The 22532-nt window shown below is 37.7% G+C and overlaps 1 protein-coding gene across 3 annotated transcripts in view; it reads right to left on the minus strand.

The window, feature by feature from the left end:
- Positions 1–22532, minus strand: part of EFCAB2 (EF-hand calcium binding domain 2) — a 111410-nt gene that overhangs the window by 21625 nt on the left and 67253 nt on the right. For all 3 annotated transcript variants that reach the window (XM_056816056.1, XM_007481522.3, XM_007481523.3), the window contains one exon: positions 17031–17103. In XM_056816056.1, coding sequence (XP_056672034.1) covers positions 17031–17103 — 73 coding nt within the window. The remainder of the gene's footprint in view (positions 1–17030; positions 17104–22532) is intronic.

Genomic DNA, 22532 nt, shown 5'->3' on the forward strand with positions numbered 1-22532 from the left:
CATATTCAAACCCATGGCTTCCCAACTCTAGGCCTGGCTCTACTTGTACTGTTAGGCAACTGGGTGGTATAGAAATCCAACCTGAGATACTGACTGTGTGATCCTGGACAAGTCACTTAGTCCCTGCCTCAGTTTCTCTATCTCTCAAAAGAGAACAATAATAATACCTACCTCCCAGAGTAGTTGGAAGAATAAAATGAGATATTTGTAAAGCATTTTTTTTTGTTTAGATTATTATCACAATAGAAAGGGGGGAAATAGCACTACAAAGATGAAGAATGTGTTTAAGTGCATTGATGTCTGCCTCTGAGTGCATCTCAGGCTTTTGCCTCTGAACCTGAAACAGGATGTCGGTCTCTCAGTCAAGAGGTACTACTGGAAGTTTTTACTACTAACAATTGGGATAGAGAAATGGATTTAAGGAGTTTGGATGATGAATGTTGTTTTATTAGTGTAGATAGGTAGTTAGTAAATATTTTATGGATAGAGTAGGTTAGATTAGGCCTGAATGACCAGGCAGAAGAACCTGTCCTTGAAGACAGAGTAGATTTTTTTTAGAAATTTTAGTTAGAATTAGGAATTTAGGTATAGTCATAAGGTATTAGAGAAATCTCTCTTTCCTCCTTATTATTTTCTATCTGTACTTCTTAAACTAAATATTTTTATCAAACTGTCCTCCTCACTTCTGTCAAACTCCTACTATTTAATCTTTACAGGCAAAGGTGGTCGCCACTGTCTCTTAGGGAGAAATTGGGATTTCAAAGCAAGCATTCCCCAAATGTGATTCTCCCATGATCAATTGCAACAAAATCACAATTTCATTGAATCTCAAAGTTGGAAGGAACTTCGGAGAACATCTAGTTCAAATCATACCTACAATAATAATAATAACTAACATTTCTACAGTGTTCATGTGTCCCAAGCACTGTGCTAAGAGCTTAATAATTATTATTTCATTTGATCCTTGGGAAGTAGGTGCCATTATTATTCCCATTTTTGAGATGAGGAAAATTGAGGCAAAAAAATTAAGAGACTTGCCCAGGATTATATAGCCAGGAAGTATCTGAGCCTGGATTTAAACTCAAATATCCCTAAGTGCAGACCCAGTACTCCATCCACTGTACTACTTAGCTGCCTGAACAGGAATAATCAATCAATAAGCATTGATTAAGCTATTACTAGGCACCATTCTACATGGCAGCCCAATAGTTCTTAAGACAAGTACCATATGCTTGAGAAGGCAAATTTAATGCAATTTAATTAGTTAAGTTTATACAGCACTTTACCGCTCCCAAAATACTTTTTCATGAATTAGATAGTTTAGTCTTCAAAGCAACCCTGGAAGGCAGACAAAACAGAAGCAGAGAAGCACTGTTCCTCCCTTCTAATAGATGAAAAACCTGGTTCCTTGAAGCCACAAAAAGTACTGTCATGAATATACTGATACATGTGGGGTCTTTCTTTCTATCCTTGACCTACTTGAGAAGAAAATCACTTTTTTTAGCCCCAATTCAAATTTTAGCAATTATGGGCAGCTTCTCCTGATGAACAAGTCTAAATTGCCCTCCCTGGAGAACTTTCTTTCCTCATCCTCCTCAGCACACAGCTGCCATGGTGACTGAAGTGGTCTCCACATCATCCCAAGACTCTGCCTTCCTTATTCCCAAGCCATGTCTCTATTCCTATTTTCCCCTTTATCTGGAATTCCTGCTTTTCTCCCTGCCACCTGTTTAAATCCTGTCTATCCCTCAAGATCCAATCCAAGGCTCACTTCCTCATGAACCCTCCCTGACTCCTCTCCTTTACTGATTTCACTTTCCTCTGGATTTGTGTGGCATTAAAATATATAGGCAATTTAGTATTTAATTATAGCCAGATCCTGATGAATACAAACAAGGAGTCCTATTAAGTGGTCACATGTATTTGAATTCACATTATTCAAAGTAATAATTATGTAAACTCTTGTAATTGGTTCCGGCCCAATGGGAATGTGCCATGAGGATTCCACAACTGTTTTATGGGGTTCATTACTGGCACTAATTGGGACCAAGCTATAGAACTACTGTTTTACTATACAACAATCATTATTAAAAGCGTAATGTGTGCGGAGTATTATGCCACTTACTACTGCTTTATACCTGGTAATCTCTTCTTACCAACTAGATTATAAACTGAGAACAAGACCCATATTTTAGTTACTTCTACTTCTCCACAACCACCAGCCAAGTGCTATGGAATAAATGCTAATGTTTATATAGCACCTACTCCATATCCCAGACACTGTGCCAAGTGCTTTACAATTATTTATCACATTCCTGGGAGATAGGTAATATTATTATCCCCATTTTATAGATAAGGAAATGGAGGCAAACAAGTTAAGTGACTTGCTCAGAATTACACAGGAAGTATCTGAGGCTGGATTTGAACTCAGGCCTTCCCAACTCTAGCCACAGGGTACCATCTAGCTGCTTCTAGTACACAGTAAGTGCTCCATAATCACTTTATTTTTTAAAAAGCCTTACTTGCCCAAGGTCACACAGCTAGGAAGTCTGTGACCAGATTGGAACCCAGGACCTCCTATCTCTGGGCCTGGCTCTCAATCCACTGACTCATCTAGATGCCCCCTATAATCACTTCTTGATGGATGACCACCACCTCCTACTGCTCATTCCTTCACTCGGTCTCTTAGGAGTCACCTATTTATATAATCTTTTTTTATATTTATTGACATATTGCTTTGTAACAGTTCTCCAATTATTCCTTATAAGTATTCTTTGTCTTCATAACCAGATTTGGAATTCCTCTCGGGATTCTAGCAGTAGCAGTCTAGACAGCCTAGAAGGTAAATGTACCATCAAAAACTCAACCACTGCTGAGTTTTCAAAACAATTCAGCTCTCTCCCTCTCTCCAATCTTCCAGAATAAAAAGATGAAAATATTTAGGAGGCAGCTGGGTGGCTTACTGGATTGAGAGCTAAACCTAGAGACAAGTCCTGGGTTCAAATATGACCTCAGATACTTCCTAGCTGTATGACCCTGAGCAAGTCATTTAACCCCCATTACCTAGTTTTTACTGCTTTTCTGTCTTGGAACCAATACACAGTATTTTTTTTATTTTAAATATTTAATATCAGTACCTAATATAAAACATGACTGTGACTTTCTTACCTATCATCCTTGAGGAAGCTTAGGAGAGCCAAATCCTAAGAATAATTCAGAATAAGAATTCATCTCTCTCTTGAAAAAAAAGATTTTCCCTTCCAAAAGATGTAGATTTCATAAATCTCATTTTATTGACTAAAATGTTGCTGTAGTTTTTAGTTAAGAAAGAGAAAATTGGACTATTAAAGGATGAAAAAAGATATTAATAATAATTATAATCTAGTGACCTTTTGTTCTCTGTGGTTGTTGTTATATAAAAGGAACTCGTGATAACATCCAAAATTTTTAAAAGGTTTGACATGAAGTGCCAGGGAACAACCCTGAGAGGTTTCTATTACATGGCGATTGCATGTGGTGATGACAATGTTTCCTCACCACCATTAATTAATAACAGTGCCCATGAGGTATGGAGAAGTCAAGGAGGTACTTCACTGGATACGAGATATGGTCCCTTTCCTTATTTGAATGGTTGGGGCTGACTGCAGTGCCAACAGTTTATAATATATAGATATTTTAAATTGCTAGGTTCATTAAACATTAGAAATGTTTTGCAAAGTCTGCCCAGAGGCTAGGTGCTTAATAATTGAGAAGTCTGAATTCCAGGGTTTATGAAGTTTAAAAACTGATAATATTCAAAGTCAGATATATTATAAGCACCTCATTCCCAGAGTACTTAAAATGTTTCTCAGTCCTGACCTTCAACACTTGCTACTATTCTGGTAGTAGGTCTCTTAAAAAATAGGGGTTGGTCATAGTGCCAAGTGATGTGGTGTGGGAGTCAGAAAAGAAAGTGTAAAAATCATGAGAACCAGAGGCGAACCCAGACATATAACCTACCCTGAACCCAGAAACAGAAAATCAACACAAAAAGTGGGAAATTTTGGAGAAGGAAAAGATTTTGTGAGTGGAATATAACAGTTTCCATTTTGGATTTGCTGAGTTTGAGGTATTTGGGAATCATACATATAAATATAAAACTGAACACATAATAACAAAATTCAAGAAGCAAACATAGAAAGGGAAACCTAATTCCAGATAAGTACAAAATGCATAAAATACCTGGGAATTAATCTCTCAAAGCACTCAAAGTACTCCTTTAAAAAATAAAGAACAATCTAAATAGTTGGAGGGATATTCAATGCTCATGGCTAGGCTACACCAATGGAATCAAAATGACAACACTACTTATAATGCTGTTGCAGTCAAATGACCAAGAGTGTGCCTTATAAAATTTGATAAAAATAATAACAAAATTCATTTTGGAAAATAGTTTATCTATGATAATCAGGGAAATTATAAAAAAAAAAAGAGGTAGAACTTCCAGACCTCAAAATATAAAGCAGTAGTTATCAAAACCATTTGGTATTGATTTAAAAAATAAAGACAGAACAATGGAACAGATTAGGCAAGGGAGAATCTCTATAATCCAAAGTTTGATAAAAGGAGAAAACATAAATTACCTAAGAAAAAACCCTTACTTGATTTTTAAAAATTGCTGAAAAACAGACAACAGAAATTAAGCTTAGACCAATATGTTACAATATATTCCTAATTAGACATGTGGCTTTAATATTAAAAATCATACTATTTGATGCAATTCAACTGAAATATAAATGGATATGTAATCTTAATATTTGAGATCACATTATAAAAAATTTAGAAGAGAAGTAAATCATATACCCCTCACAACTATGTTAATAGATCTATTCTTAACCAAAGGAGAGAAAAATTTATAAAAGATAAAATAGATAACTTTGATTTACATGAAATTGAAACAGTTATTCATAGACAAATTAATTTGCCTAGGATATGAAGGTAGTGGTTAAATGGGGGGGGAGAAATCTTTATATTAAATTTCTCTCATAAGAGTTTGGTGTCTAAGATATATAAATAATTTATATATGCCCATTCCCCAATAGATAAGTAGCCAAAGGATATGAATTAACAAATCTCAAAAGAAGAATTGCAAATTATTTATAACCATAAGAAAGAACAAGCCAAATCACTAAAAATAAAGAGAAATGCACATCAAAATCCTGAAGTTTCACTTCACACCTTGCAAATTGGCAAAAAGGACAAAAAAATGGCAACAGTCAATGTTGGAAGGATTGTAGGAAAAAAAAGGCAAGCTAATACATTGTTGGTGGAACTGTGACATGGCACAACTATATAAAAAAGTAATTTAGAATTATGCAAATAAATTGACTAAAATGTTCATTTACTTTGAACCAGAAACTCCATTGTAAAGTTTATACCTCAAGAAAGCCATTAAAAAGAAGAAATTCCCCCATATCAATTAAAATATTTCTAGCAGCATTTTTTGTGATAGTAAAGAACAGGAGACAAAATAGATGCTTATTGCTTAGGGAATGCCTACACAAATTGTGGTACATGAATGTAATGGAACATTACTATGCTTGAAGAAATAATGAACGTGATAAATATAGAGAAGCATGGCAAGATATGTATGAATTAAGGCACAGTGAAACAAGCAGAGCAAAGAAAACAATATACACAGTGATTACAACAATGTAAATAAAAAGAACAACCACACTCCAAAAAATCAAAAATGAATTAAATAAGAAAACATAAAGATAAAGCATGAAAGGACACTCCCAAACCCAACTCTTCTTAGAAGTCCAAAATACTACATTTTGCACATGGTTCTTTTCTTTGTTGTTATTTTCTGTCTTAAAAAAATACTATTTATTATACAAGATGGCTCTCTGGGAAGGGGAGGGGAAAGAATACTGGTGATAACTATGATGATGCAAAAAACAGAAGACATCAATAAAAACATTCAAAAAGGATAAAGGAAAGACAAAGGGCCATTGGTAACCCTAGAAAGAACCATTTGAGTTGATTTAGAAACCAGAGGGAGGGGGTGGCAGGAATGAAAAGTGAATGAGAGGTAAAAAAACAGAGGCAAAAATATGTGAAAGGAAAAAAACATATGAAAGTATGTGAAAAATCTGTCAGGAAAAAAAGGACAAAATCTTGTAGGTTTTATAAAATCAAGTTAAGGCTTTTTTTTCTCTTTTTAAAGGATGGCAGAGACCTGGAAAAAGAGAACAAGGGACAATTGAAGATTAATTACTGAAAGGTCAAAGAAATAGGAGGGAATAGGATTAAGTAGGAAGTTAGATTTGGAAAGAAGAGCCATCTCTTCCTCAAAGAGGGGAAAAAAGGAAAGGATGCTGGATTAGAGAGGAGATGTGAGGAAGGTGTACAGCAGAAGAAGGAACATAGGATGAAGAGCCTCTATTTAATCACCAAAATGGGAGGCAAGGTCCTCAGTTGAAAGAAGAGAAGAAGGAAAGATATCAGGGACTAAAGTCAAAAGAAAAAGTTTGGAATAACTGCTATAGAGAAAATGGTAGCAGTCATCAGGAAATACTAAAAAAAAAAAGATTGCTTTGCAACTATCAGAGCCCACTTGATAAAAAGTATAAATTACAATGGACCCAACAGGCATGGTCTACTCTTTCCAGAAGTCTTCAGTTGTGTGTGAATAGGACAAAAAAAGGAAATATATGGTAGATGATTCAGGACTTCATGAATAAGGTATAAGTTGGGGAGGAGGGGCATTTATTAATTTTTTTTTCAATTTTATGTAGAAATCTTTTTTGACAATTATTTTCAGACATTTTACAATTCAAATTCTCTTCTTTCTTCTCTCCCCAACATGAGGCAGTAAATAGTCTAATATGGGTTATAATAGTGCTTTCATGTAATATGTATTTCCATATTCCCCATGTCATGATGGAAGATGCCAATCATACATACAATAAAAAATTCATGAAGGAACTAAGGGCTAGCATACTTTGATCTGCAATCAGACTCCAACAGTCCCTTCTTTGGCTGTGAATAGTGTGTTTTTATCATGTGTACTTGGGATTATTCTGGAACCTTATTTTGCTGATAACTGTTTAGTACAGTATAAAGTATGGTTCTGTACAGTTAAGCACAATCATGTTGAGGTGAAGAGTGTGATGGCATCAGTGTCACAAGACATAGCCCCTTGCAAATAGGCTATTTTACCTTGATCACCCTTTTCATTTTTGATACTATTAATTTGATTATCTTTTTTTATTAGATTTACCAGTACTTGATTTTATTTTTTCAAAGTACCATCTCCTAGTCTTATTTATTAATTCAATAGTTCTTTTACTTTCAATGTTATTAATTTCTCCTTTAATTTTTAGGATTTCCAATTTAGTTTTTATCTGGGGATTTTTAATTTGTTCTTTTTCTAATTTTTTAAGTTGCAAGTCCAATGCATTGATTTCCTCCCTTTCTATTATGTTGATAAAGGTCCTCAGAGATATAAATTTTCCACTGAGTACTGCTTTGGCTATATCCCATAGATTTTGATATGTTGTCTCCTCATTGTTATTCTCTTCAATGAAATCAGTAGTTGTTTCTATGACTTGTTTTTTGACCCATCAGTTTAGAAGAACTAGATTATTTAGTTTTCAATTAATTTTAAATTTTCCTCTCCATGATCCCTTGCTAATTGTAATATTTATCACATTCTGATCTGAAAATTTTGCATTTATTATTTCTGCTTTTCTGCATTTGTTTGCAATGTTTTTATGCCCTAGTACATGGTTGGTCTTTATATATGTACCCTAGTTTTACTTTGAAAGGTATTGAAATGTCCTTGAGATCTAACTGGCGCTGAGGATGAAGGCTCCCTGAGCCCAAGAGAGGCAAGATCAGAGGGAATTTGGCTCTTCCGATCTCCGACCAGTACCAACACAGGGGAGCAGAGCTTAGCTGAAGCCACGCTGTAACCTCAGTGAATCTATCCCTTCCCCTCTCTGAATGTCAACATTCTTTTGTAAACTGATGTATGAATCTCAAATGTTTTATATCACTCTGACACTGTACCTGAGATACCAGTCTAGCCTGAGCCAGGTCTGACCCACTCACTCACTACAAAGGGTTTAATCATCTCTGTGGGAGGCTGAGGGATAAAGAGGATTGATGCCATTAAAGTTCACAAGACTGAGGAACTGGAAGGACAGGTTGTACAAGAGGATATCAGTATATATGTACTGAAGTCCTCCAAAAAGAAGAGAATAGAAAGGGATAGAAAAAGATTGTGATCTAGTCTAAATCCCTTAAGAAAGGCTTTTTCTGGGCTAAAAGAAAAAAAAATTTTAAAGAATTATAAAGCAAAGATACAGTGAGATAGCACAGTGGATGGAGTGACAGTCCTAGAGTTGGGAGGACCTGGGTTCGAATCTGTCCTCAGATACTTCCTAACTGTGACCCTGAGTAAGTCACTTAACCCTTAATTGTCTAGCTTTTGGCACTCTTCTGACTTAGAGCCATTACTAAAGCAGAAAGCAAGGGTTTGTTTGTTTGTTTTTTAATTATAAAGCAATTTGAAGGGAAAAAAATTAATTACTGAGGTTTTTCTTTAGAGGTGTTTTTATTGATATGACATTTCCAGTATAGGAACTTTTTCTACTGGGTACATCATCAAGCATCTGTAACATAATCTTAGAGAGTTCCCTGGGGCACTGAGAGGTGAAATGATCCTCCTCTGATCACACAACTGGTGCTGGAAAAATATGATTATATTTGAAGTGATTACTTCAAACACATGTTAACGTTTTTGGGATGCCCTATATATTAAATCTATTCCAAGGTCACTGGGTAGATAGCAAAAATATCCAAATTAATCCATAGACAATGTAATAAAATAAAAAATAGGAAATGGGCTACTTCAGAGAATTAAAGTGACAAAATTGCATTTTTTATTTTATGTTTCATTCTGGAACCAATAGGGAGCCACTGAAATTTATGAAGGGGGGGAAGGGGTGATCTAGATATTCCAGAATTTTATCACTTGAGTTTTTTCAGTTTTACAACTAAAAGGAAAATGGAGAGGAAAGAGACTTGTTGCAGGCCACAGCCTACAACCATTCAAGGTGATGAGGTCTGCCCCAGAGGGGTAAGCAATGGCAGAGGAAAGGGGGAATATGCAAGAAATGTTATGAGTGCAGAAAACACAGGACTTCACGACTGCTTGGATGTAGGAGGTGACTGAATTGGGCATCTGTGGTAACCCAATTGCCATCTGGAATTTTGTTGCGTGGGAACTCCTTCTATTGACACAGATTGAAATGTCTTTAACTAGAACTCAGTTTAAAAAAAAAAAAGTCTGTAAGCCACATTGGCTGAAAAACTCATCCGCCTGGTGTTGAGTCTCTGAATTTAATTAGGCTGATCCTCAGATGGTAAATAGACAGTTTTTTCACTGAGTCAAGACTTGGTAGGGCTTGAGAAAATATATACTGGCAGAGGTTTTAATATTAGCTAACTAACATTTAGATGGCCCTTTAAGGTTTGCAAGGCACTTTTTATATATGTTAATTCTTTTGATTCTCACAACAACATGGGGAGGTAAATACTATTATTCCCATTTTACAGATGAGGGAACTGAGCCTGAAAAAGGTTAAATGTCCATGATCACAGAGCTAGTTAAAGCTGGATTTAAAGTAACATCTTCCAGACACCAAGTTCAGCTTACCTGCCTCTGTACTAAGATCACACACACACACACACACACACACACACACACACACACATACACAAATATAGTTCAGACATGGAAAAAATGGCATTTTTGTTAATATTAAATTATTTTTTTTCTAAAATCATATAACTTTAAATTTTGTGTATGTTTTGAAATGTTTGTATTTATATAGCAAAATGCCTTTTTGTTGATGACTTGTAAGCTTACAATTTCTAAAAAGTTATCCCCAATTCTTGTGGTGTGTGTGTGGAGCATGCCTCTGATTCTTTTCACCTTTTCCTCTAGTGTGAAAACCAACCTGAATTTAGTGACCATATGACGATCACTTGCCACTGGCAGAAATACAAATTTAGCATATTCCTAGGTCACTGGAAAATTCCTTTAGCCCTCCATATTTCCTCAGTTGCTCTGGTGTGGCCAACAGCCTTGTCTGTCTTCTATTAATTGCACTATTGGCTTCCTTCTTGTAATTGATGCCTTGTCTGCATTGGGTTGTGGCTCACAGTATCCCTTCCCCCTTTTCTTCTGAAGTAACAGCTCCTACCTGCTTGGTTCTCCAGCTAAATGTAAGGAGAAGATTTCAGCCAAAGTCTTAACTCTCGCTTATGACAGCTGAGCTTGGTTGTTGTCTATGGCATCTTGTGTTGGAATCCACCTTCTAGCTCACTTCTCCTTTCACCACTGATCCCACCACTGATGGAACCATCAACTCTTGTCTCTTTGCCCATTCTGAGTCATCTATCTCTGCTGAAAGGAAGACTTTTTCTCTAGTGAAATCCCCCCTTTTTTCTGGGGTTTTCATTGTTTTGCCCTGAATATAAAGGATCTCCCCCAGAGCCATCTGGGGCAAAACCGCCTTTCTTAACCCCCTTAATTCCTGCATCCTCCCTTGTTGTTGTTGAGTCATTTCAGGTGTGTCTGATTCTTTGCAACACCATTTGGATTTATCTTGGCAAAGATACCAGAGTGGTTTGCCATCTCCTCCTGCTCCTTTTACAAATGAGGAAATTGAGGCAAACAGGGTTAAATAACTAACATGCCCAAGATCATCCAGCTAGTAAATGTCTGAGGACAGATTTGAACTCAGGAAGGTGAGTCTTTGGGACATCAGGCCTGGCACTTTACCCATTGTGCCACCTCATTACTGCCACTCATTCTTTGTTTTTCCCCTTATTCAGATCTATGATTTCACTGGAGAAATTCAAGGTGGGGTGACTAGTCCCAAACTGGATCCCATGCTGGATCACTCTATTTCCTCACCTCTGCCTTTCATTTTCCCTGACTTGCTTCAAGGCTCAGCTGAAATCTTACCTTCTATGGGTATCCTTTCCCATTTTCCTCCCCTTCTCCCCTCAGACAGACTTCCATCCACTCTGCATATAGCTCGTATGTAGCTAATGGAACAAGGACCTGGCCCATACCAGGTCTCCTGAGATGGAGGTTCCTATGTGAGACACCAAGGACCTGCTTTTGGTTGGTTTGCACAGATATGGACATTGTGCACCAGTCTATACCACACAATTGAGCACAGCCATTTTCCATTAGTGGTATAAGAATTCAAATTTAGGTTTTATGCTAAATATGAGAATTCTAAAGTAATATTGTGATCACCAATTTAAAAATATTACTGCTTAAGTCAAAATGATTTTTAGCAGCTTTATTTACAAAGAGGTAGAAAGAGTGAAAGTAGAAAAATGTAGATGAAGAGACAGAAAGTACTGCCTAGTTACAAAAATTCCCTAAGTTTAATGCTAATGTCTCCAGACCACAAATGCGAATCCAAAAGTGAATCTTACCAGAATCCAAGGTCCTAATTAGGACAAGAACCCTCAGTGCACACAACGCTAAGACTGCCAAGAATCTCACCAGAATTCACGCTAAAGAGAGTGTCCCACCTAAGCACCAATGAGCACAAAGGATCTCCTCACCAAAGAACCAAGGAAGGAATCTGCACTCACCACCTCAAGCCTGATGCAGGACCCAGAGAAAAAGTCTTCTCCTCCAGTCCGGCTCACCAATGCAGAGAGTCCAAAGACAACTCCAAAGGAGAAGTTTAAAGGAGAAATTCCTTGGACAGGAAGTTCAGGACTTTTTATAGTCTTTTTTCCCATGTCATTTCCTGTCACTCACCCACTTTACAGGAACCAATCGCTGTCTTTCAATTTGCCTAGCACTGACCAGGGGCGGGGCAGTAGCCTCTGGAGTTGTCACCCACTCTAACAAGTGACTTGTGAACTCTCATACTTAGTGACTGGTAAGATACTAAGTAGAGGTACTTGAGTTTTGATCACTTAACTTAAAAGTTGCTGATTGATAAACAAAGAAAGTTTGATTCACTCTTCACAGCTGTCACTGGCTCCATTGGCTACATGGCCAGAATAGTTTGTACCTTTAAAACTCCTGGGCGAGTATACTTGAGCTCTCTCTCTTTCTAGCATCCAGGAGTGAAGGGCTCCTTCCCCCATAGCAAAGGTTAGGAGTTTGGTTGTCTAGTTTGTCCTTTTCTGTTCTAGAAGCAGAGAGTGGAGTCTTGGATCTGGGAGCCCTTACAAGTTGGAATTCCAGGCCAGGTTTTGCCATGGTCTATTGGGATTATCCCTGAGAAGCCAGGGTCCTGGGAAGTATGTCCATGGGGGCTTTATACTTGGAACTTCATGAGAATAACACTGTGTAGGAACTAAACTGTAACCCTAAACCTTTCCCATGGGCTAAGGTAACGATGACCATTCTGCCCCAGAGGAACTGAGGGAAATGTTCATGTTTGTTTTTGTTATACCTTTGAAGTACTGTTCCTTTGTAAAAGTTAATCTGATTATTCAATGGTTAAATGGAACTGAGGTGCTTGAACCCCTAAAATTGGAGGAGCACAATTGGTAGGGTTGCTAGCCAAAAGCAGAGCAATTCCCCAAACCATAAAAAATGCCAGAGATCCCTAGAGTAGGGGTGAGATTGTAATAGATCTGTCCTTGAGGAAATGGGTGGGGAGGAGATACAGTATAACTGTTAAACTAGTTATTTATATCTTGTCTCCCACACTGGGGACACAGCCAAGTAGAGCAGTAAATAGAAAAGTGGGCTAGGAATCAGGAAGACCCCTCTTCTGAGTTCAAATCTAGCCTCAGACACTTCATTAACTTTTTAAAATTATATTTATTATATTTTTATTAACTGTGTGATAAGTCGTTTAATCATATTTGCCTCACTTTCCTCATCTATAAAATGTGCTAGAAAAGAAAATGGCAAAACACTTCAGTATCTTTGCCAAGAAAATCCCCAAAATGGGATCACCAAGACACAAATGAACAATATGTGAGCTCCTTGAGGAGCTCTGTATTTAGTGCCTATCAGATAAATGATTGTTGACTGACTATAACATACAGTGCCTAAGAGTTATCTAAAGGCATGCAGAAGTTAAATGACTTGTTCAAGCTCACACAACCACTAATCAGATGTAAAACTTAAATTCAGATCTTTCTAGCTCTGAAATCAGGTCCTACGTGTCAGTAAGTAAATCAACATTTAATAAGTACTTACTGTGCTTAATATCAAGTACTGTGCTAAACACTGAGGGTATAAATACAACCATACCCTCAGGGGCCCAGAATATTAATAATTAATAATATTAATAAGGCAAGTCAACCTATACGAGAAATCGGTGGCCAGGAAGATGGAGGGCTAGAGTGGAAGACAGGCAGGCATGATCACAGTGGTATGGTATAAGGCTGGCCAAGAAGCATCATGGAGGATGGACCATCCTGGACCTTTTCCAGGCTAGATAAGTGGGAATGTTCGCCAATTAGAAGCCTAGAGTTCAAAGTAGTCAAATGTAGTATCTCCAGCACAGGAGTTTAACCAGGAAGTACTGGTATTTCTCTTAATTTCTGCAATTTGGAATAATCATTCCTATAGTTATTATATAGTTTATAAATTTTTTTAATTGTTGCTATTAAGGGTAGCTAGGTAACACAGTGGATGGAGTACCAGGTCTGGAGTCTGGAAGACGTGAGTTCAAATCTAGCCTCAGACACTTCCCATCTGTGTGACCTTGGGCAAGCCACTTAACCCCAACTGCCTAGGCTTTACTGCTCTTCTCTCTTAGAATGGATACTAGGTAGAAGGTAAGGGTTTAAGGTGGGGAAAACTGTTGATATCCTTTGATCACTTGTCAATTGGGGAATGGCTCTTAATCTTATTAAATTTATGTTAGTTCTCTATATATCTGAGCTATGAGGCCCTTATCAGTTATACATGATACAAAAATTATCTTCCCAGTTAGCAGTTTCTTTCCTCATTCTAGCTGTATTCTATTCATATAAAAGTTTTTCAATTTCAAGGTACTGAACTGTTTTATTTTATCTTTTGTCATTGCCTATACTCCTCATTTAGTTAAGATTTACCCCCAGCTGTGGCAAAATAGGGACACTAATACATTGCTGGTGTATAAGAGGGAAAGACCAGATGCAATGAAAAAATTGAATTTTGAAGAAATGTCTTAGAAGAAGAGCAAATGGAACCCCAGCTGACATTGGGGAATGGTATGGAATTTTCCAGAAAGGCTTAAAAGGCAGTTGGGGGAAAACCAGGACTTCTTGTCTTGGGTTCCTTGACCCAAGAAGGAGGGAACTACCCTTGGCTGTGAAGATACACAAATCTCTCAATCCTTTTACTTGAGCAGCAGAAAACCTTATCTCGCAACTGGTGACAATCTTTAGGATAAAGACTCTCTTTTTTTCCCTTAGGGGAACCCAGAGCTTATTTCTAAAGAAGACTCTGGTTCAAACCCTCAAGATCTGTATAGGGAAAATAGCTAGGGATGTCCTTTTCCCCCCCTGTTCTTATTACCCTTCAACCCTTTATACTTAAATAAAAGACATCTTGATTTTTAATAGAAACTTGAATCAGATTCAATGTGTTAGGAAGGGAACTTCAAAAAGCCATCATTTCAAGAAGGAAGTTGATGGAAAATCTTACTTACCCTTTTAGTCTAGTCAGACTGACTCCATTGGTCAACAGCTCAACTTGGCAACTTGGGGGAAGAGGAGGAAGGAAGGAAGGAAGGAAGGAAGGAAGGAAGGAAGGAAGGAAGGAAGGAAGGAAGGAAGGAAGGAAGGAAGGAAGGAAAGAAGGGAGGGAGGAAGGGAGGGAGGGAGGGAGGAAGGAAGGAAGTGTCACCTTATATTCAATCCCCCAAGTGTCTAACAATTTTGGTTCTTCCTTCAAGTCCCTCACTAATAGCCTGGTAGAGTTGTGAATTGATCCAACCATTCTAGAAGACAGTTTGGAATTATGCCCAAAGGGCTTTAAATGACTGTCTGCCCTTTGATCCAGCAAAACTGCTGGGTTTGTACCCCGAAGAGATATTAAGGAAAAATAAATGTACAAAAATATTCACAGCGGCACTCTTTGTGGTGGCAAAAAATTGGAAAATGAGGGATGCCCTCCCATTGGGAAATGGCTGAACAAATTGTGGTATATGTTGATGAAGGAATACTATTGTGCTCAAAGGAATAATAAAGTGGAGGAATTCCATGGAGACTGGAAAGACCTCCAGGAATTAATGCAAAGTGAGAAGAGCAGAACCAGGAGAACATTGTACACAGAGATTGATACACTGTGGCACAATAGGACATAGCAGCAATGTAATGATCCAGAACAATTTGAAAGGATTTATGAGAAAGAACACTATCCACATCCAGAGAAAGAACTGTGGAGTAGAAACACAGAAGAAAAACATTTCCTTGATCACATGGTTCAATGGGGATATTATTGAGGATGTAGACTCTAAATGATCACCCTATTGCAAATATTAATAATATGGAAACAGGTCTTGAGCAATGATACTTGTAAAACCCAATTGAATTGTGTTTTGGCTACAGGAGGGGGGAGAGAGGAGAGGAGGGAAAGAATATGAATCATGTAACCATGGAAAAAATATTCTAAATTAATTAATTTTTAAAATTTTAATTAAAAAATAAAAATAGATTTACCCCAAGTTGTAGCTGTGAAAGTCATTCAATCTTATTATTTTCCAATTTTTTAATAGTATGATCTTTAATACTAAAGTCAGGTGTCCATTTTGAACTTGTTATATATGGTGTAAGACGTAGGTCTAAACCTAACTTCTGCCAAGCTGCTTTCCAGTTTCTTCAGCAGCTCTTGTCAACAAGTAGGTTTTTCTCCTACTAATTTAAATTCTCTAATTTGTTGAATATTGCATATTTGAGTTCAGTGGTTTCTGATTCTTACTTATCATTTACTCCATTGATCTACTTTTTTTAAAACCCTTACCTTCTTAGAACTAATACTAAGTATCAGACCTAAAATAGAAAAATGGTAAGGGATAGGCAACTGGGGTTAAGTGACTTGCCCAGGGTCACACAGCTAGGAAGTATCTGAGGCCAAAATTTGAACCCAGGATCTCCTATCTCCAGGCCTAGTTTTCTATACACTGAGCCACGTAACTGTCCCTCACTGATATACTTTTCTATTATTTAAGCAGTAGATTCAATAGTTTTAGTGAATAAAGTTATTTATGTGTGTGTGTGTGTTTAAACATAAAATTTTTAAATGAATTAATTTATAATAAAAAGCTTTTTAAAATTGTTATAGATCCTAGTCCATATCACATAACTTAGTTGTTGTTGGTTTTTTTTAACTTATTTTTGGAGCCAAGATGGTAGAAAAGGAATAAGGACCTACCTAATCTCTACCAAATTACCCTCCCAAAAATTATGATATAACACCTCAAAATTGATTCTGGAGAATAATAACCTACAAAAAACAAGGTAAAATAATTTTTCAGTCCAAAATAGCACTTAGCATGGTGCTCAGTACATAATAAATGCTTAATAAAAACTGATTTGTTGATTTTAAAGTTTTACTGTTGACTTCTCTAAATTTGGCTTCCCCTTACTAAAAGGAAGGAAATGTGCTATTAAAAAATATTTATTTTACAAGACAACAATAGCTTACATTTATGTCTTATAGTTTACAAAAATGTTTTTTATCTCAGATCATTGATCTCTTTCACAACAACTCTGTAAGGAAGAAAAAGAAACTTGAGCATCTGATAGACAATATTATTTGCACAAGGCCACAAAGTTTTTAACTGGCTGATCTGGAGCATCAGATAGACAATATTATTTGCACAAAGCCACAAAGTTTTTAACTGGTTGTTCTGGAACTGGAATTGAGGCATTCTGTCTCCAAATCCAGGGATCCTCCCCTGCCTCTTACACATTTCATTTAAAATATGACAAGTATTTTCAAGGACTTAAAAAAATAATCTTTGAAGCAAAATCCTTTTTGCCCTACTTACCTCTGCAATCAAATCATGTAGTTCTCCTTCACTTGGGCAGCAACCCAATGATCTAATAATTGTGCCAATTTCTCTGGAAAACAAAATTAATTAAGTCCTTGTAACAAAATACTTTGAGAGAGCAAGTTGTCTGCTTTTCTGAATAAACATCTTGAATATGACTTATTAAGTTATAGAGGGATTGAAATTTGCATTGGTAGGAAAAAGTATCTACACTGATTTATAAATCCTTAAAGTTTACAAGTTAAGATGGTATGTGTGAGTGTGTATATGTGTGTATACATGGATCTGGTGTTTATTATATGCATGTGTGTACATTATTAAATCTATTAAATGTAAATTGGTTCAATATAAAAATATACAAATTAGCATTTATATATTTGTTATAAATATATGCTAATAGATATATGCTAGTTAAATATTTGGGAATACTTACATGAAAATTTTATGAACACCTGTAACAATCTAAAGGAAAACAATGTCAAGAAAACTTATCAATGAGGGCAACTGAGTGGCTCAGTGGATTGAGAGTCAGGCCCAGAGACAGGAGATCCTGAATTCAAATCTGGCCTCAAACACTTCCCAGCTGTGTGACTCTGGGCAAGTCACTTAACCCCCATTGCCTAGCCCTTACCATTCTTCTGTCTTGGAACCAATACACAGTATTTATTCTAAGACAGAAGGTAAGAGTTTATTAAGAAAGAAAGAAAGAAAGAAAGAAAGAAAGAAAGAAAGAAAGAAAGAAAGAAAGAAAGAAAGAAAGAAAGAAAGAAAGAAAGAAAGAAAGAAAGAAAGAAAGAAAGAAAGAAAGGAAGGAAGGAAGGAAGGAAGGAAGGAAGGAAGGAAGGAAGGAAGGAAGGAAGAAAGGAAGAACTTATCAATGCAATAATCAAACATGAGTTCAGAAGAACAATAATGAAGCAAGCTATGAATCTACTTTTGCTTGATTATGCTTATTAATTACAAGAGAAATTCTCTATGTGAGGTGGGGGGAGAGGGTCCTGGGAGAGATAGTTCATGGATAGTGATAGTGATGCCAAAAAAAAAATCACCAAAACTTTTTTAAATAGCTAGAAGAGAGCAGAAGGAAGTTCCAGAAGGAGCACAGACAAGCAGGGCAGTTTTGTTATTGTGTATATTTATTCCCACATACATTTAAAATAAACTACATAATAGAAATTTGAAGTTTCATGTACAATCCTCTTCTTCAGTTCTTTGTATTTTTAAATGTTCATGTTTATGGTATGATGCAAAGGCAGCCAGTGGTGCAATGGATGGAGTACTGGGCCTGGCAGTAGGAAGACCTAACTGCAAATCCATACTCTGACACTTACTGTGTGACTTTGGGCAAGTCACTTAACCTCAGATTCTTCAACTGTAAGATGAGAACAATAAGAGCCCCCACCTCCTGGGATTGTTGTAAGTATCAAATGAAATAATAATTATAAAGCACAATTTAGCACAGTGCCTGGCACCTCCTTTAAGCACTGTTTAAACGATCATTCTTTTCTCATATAATGTATAATAAAAAATAATTTTTAAAAATTCTCTGAATAGGTCAACCAAAAGGAAATCGTGTACTTCTCAATGTCCGTGTCTCTGCTCCTCCCGCTCCCTACCTTCGGATGCTCAGGTCCTTCCCACAGCAAAGGCCCCATTCAAACACCCTGGGAAAGTTTCCTGAGCCCCGCTCTCTGAAGACGGCCAGGACATTTCCCTCTGGAACTCGCAGCCATGCCAGTGTCTGATGAACTGTCTAATTCCACGGCTCTGGCAAGTAAACACCCTAACTGCAGTGTGGCGTAGCCCAGGGTGTAGTGGGCCAGACCCCGTCCCTTCCCCCACTCCCCATCATCCCCCCACCCCCACTGGTGTTGTAGGTCCCTGGGGCCACACTGCCCTTCTTGGCTCCGTGGTGTTGTGTGGCTGTCCTTGTCCCATGGGGCATTGTGTGGCATGTGTGGTGTGACATGTCATTGTATGTTCACGTGTGTTCTGCTCCGGCGTGGCACATGCTGCCTGTAATTGCATGGCTGGGCATATTGTGCTACTGTGAGCCAGCAGCCTGTGGCTGCACTCGATGGTGTGTGGGTGGTACCATGTGTATCCTATGGTGTGATAGGCGTGTGTGGCTGCATGGCCCAGGCGGTCCCTGGGTGATGGTGTGTCATCAGTGCACTGGGGCGTAGGACACAACGCCAAGTTGTTTATGTGATAGACTGTGTCACTGTGACTGCGCCTGGTGCAGGTGCTGCTGGAGTGCCGGAGTATGCTGGGGGTCACTAACGTGGTGTGTCATCAGCATGGCATGGCATGGTGGGGTTGCACAATGCAGCCGTCCCCATGTCCTGTTGGTAGAACACTAGGTATAGGTATGGGGCTGTATTGCACAGGCACGTCCATTCCTGGCCCGGCACAATGTTGTCTGAAGCATGCAGGAGTGGTGCATGAAGCAGGTGTGTCCTGGGGTGGCACTGTATGGCACAACAGGGGCAGTGCACGTCACTGCACACCACGGAGGTGTTCCTGGCACGGTACGTCTTTGTGTTTTACTGTATTACCCAGGTAGGTCACTGAATGACATTGCGCATCATGTGACTGAACAGTTTTGTTGCATGACACATGTGTATCCCTGACTGCCACTGCCTGCCTTGTATGAAACCAGTATGGTGCTATATGGCAAGCATGCCAATGCATTTCCCAAGCCTGTCTTTGTTTCTCTCAAAAATAAGATTTTAAAGACAAAATGAAAAAACACTTTGATTAACAAGAGTTATCTCAAAAGAGATGGTCCCGGATTCATAGTCTTACAGTACTTAGGTTTTTATTTTGTTTGTTTTTTTAACTACATAAGGAAAATGGGAAAAGGTGAGGTAATAGAGGATGACTATAAACGCATGGCCCAATCCAGTAAATCAAGTAGATCTAAATTTTAGGATGAGCTAAAATTGTTGAAATGAGCTAAGGACAACAAAATTGGACTGTGGTGGGGAGGAAGTTGGGGGGGGGGGGCGGTGGGCAACAGAACACACTTTTAAGTCTCATCTGTAACATTTTCTCCAGTCAAAACAATAAATCATGCCCTAATTTGTACTTTTTTCCAGTTTCTAAGGGTAAATGCTCACACTGAAAAATATAACAAGAGCTGACTCCAGCACACCCCTGCCCTAAATAAATAAGGAGAAAGTAGGCCTAGCTGCCCTTGGTGGAAACCAAGTCTTCCAAATGAAGTAGAGAATTTTGAATACCCAAAGAAGTCGTGGATATTTGAAAGATCATGAAGAAGAGGAGAGAGATCATTAGAATTGAAAAATGCCAAATACTTTGCAGATTTAAAAAAAAAAGAATATGACAAGACTTATATGAACTGTTGTGAAGTGATATGAGAATATTTAAACTGTAGACCAGGGAGCTTCATATTTACTCTTGGCAAAATTCTAAAAAGTTATTGTTAATCTAGAAGTTCTGTTATTCTAGAAAGTTATTATTATTAAAGACATGATTAATGAGTTTCTGCAGACAGAAACAGTGATCACAAGAGCCTGCATGGTTTCATCAAAAATAGTTTATACCAAGACAAGTTTCATTTCCTTCTTTGGTTGGGAATGAGATGGATGGCTGTGTAATAATTAAAGTTAAAATTATGAGGCTGGTAGTAGCTTTATAACTTTATTAAATCAAAGTAGTGTAGTAAAGAAAGGGAAAGGTAGGAAAGAGGTAGAGAGGTACTTAGCTTACTAATCTATTGGCCACCATGATGTGTCTGTAGCTAACTTCGACAACTCCAGCCTCCACTCTCCAGCAAGAAGGCCCCAAAGACTCCTGGGTCTCCCCTTATAAGCTGTTTTTGCCACCCAGTAGCTCTCACACATCACATCTAAGGAACCAACAACCATAGTTTCTTAATTTGCCTGGGCCATCCAGGGGGCAGTGCCTGTGGAATCAGTTTCCTGTCTCGTTGGTTCCTTGGTTCTTTAACTTCCTTTCTCTAAGAGTTCATCTATACTTGAATTTACTCAGTGGTCTTTGACCTCCAGGTCACTGAGAGATGAGGTTAAACAAAGCAACATAATGGAGAAATTCTCTTCCAACAGATGGAAGGGTGGATGGATAGATAGATAGATAGATAGATAGATAGATAGATAGATAGATAGATAGATAGATAGATAGATAGATAGATGGACGGACTGACAGATAGATAGATAGATAGATAGATAGATAGATAGATAGATAGATAGATAGATAGATAGATAGATAGATAGATAGATAGATAGATAGATAGATAGATGGACGGACTGACAGATAGATAGATAGATAGATAGATAGATAGATAGATAGATAGATAGATAGATAGATAGATAGATAGATAGATAGATAGATAGATGGACGGACTGACAGATAGATAGATAGATAGATAGATAGATAGATAGATAGATAGATAGATAGATAGATAGATAGATAGATAGATGGACGGACTGACAGATAGATAGATAGATAGATAGATAGATAATGGACATCTTTTTTTTTTTGCAAAAGATTTGATTAGTCTCATACCCTTACGTGAAGTGGAAAGGGAGAAATGGAGATCTCACTACTGATTGTTGTTTCAGTTGTGTCCATTTCTTCATTTGGGGGTTTTTCTTGGCAGTTACTAGAACTTCTCCAGCTCATTTTTCAGCTGAGAAAACTGAGGCAAACAAGGGTAAGTGATTTGTCCAGAATCATACAACTAGTTAGGTATCAGAGGCCAGATTTGAACTCAGGAAGATGTGTCTTTCTGATTCCTAGCCTAGGGCTCTATCCATTAAGCCATGTAGCTACCCTCTGTGTACTAGCAGGTGTTAAAATTCAATACATTCAGAGCCAGTTGGATAGCCAATCCGTGCTTTATGAGGATCAGATGAAGGAACTAGGAATAGTAAGCCTAGAAAGGAGAAAATTGCAAGGGAGTGGGGGCATCACAGCTGTCTTCAGTTATTAGAAGGGGTGTCATGTTACAATGTATTAAACCTGTACTATTAAATCCAAGAAGGCAGAACCAGGACCAGTTGGTAGAAGCTTCCAAAAGGCAAATCTAGGTTTGTCCAGAAAAGCTTCTTAATAAACAAAAGGCAAATCTAGGTTTGTCCATAAGAAAAGATCACAGTCAAAGTGGAGGGTCATTTGCCAGAAATGTTGTAGGGGGGTATCATAAGGTTCCTTCCAACTCAAAACTAGTGTGATGATGTCAAATAGAATGAGGATTGGGAAGAGGCACTGGATTTAGCAATTAAGTGATTGCTGGCAAACTTGGAGAACAGGTGAGTGACTAAGTTGGAGACAGATTGCAAGCGGTTGAAAATTGTAGAGAAAAAACAAATTTAAAAATAAATAAATACAATTGTGTGAGAGGTTTGGAATTGGAGGCAGTGAGTAGAGCTGACTGTGTCATATAAGTTTGACTGTGAAAAGGAGAAGTCATATAGGATGATTGCTTGATGGGATGTTGGCAGGATCAAGTGA

The sequence above is a fragment of the Monodelphis domestica genome, chromosome 2 (assembly GCF_027887165.1).
Source record: "Monodelphis domestica isolate mMonDom1 chromosome 2, mMonDom1.pri, whole genome shotgun sequence".
Classification (NCBI taxonomy): Eukaryota; Metazoa; Chordata; class Mammalia; order Didelphimorphia; family Didelphidae; genus Monodelphis; species Monodelphis domestica.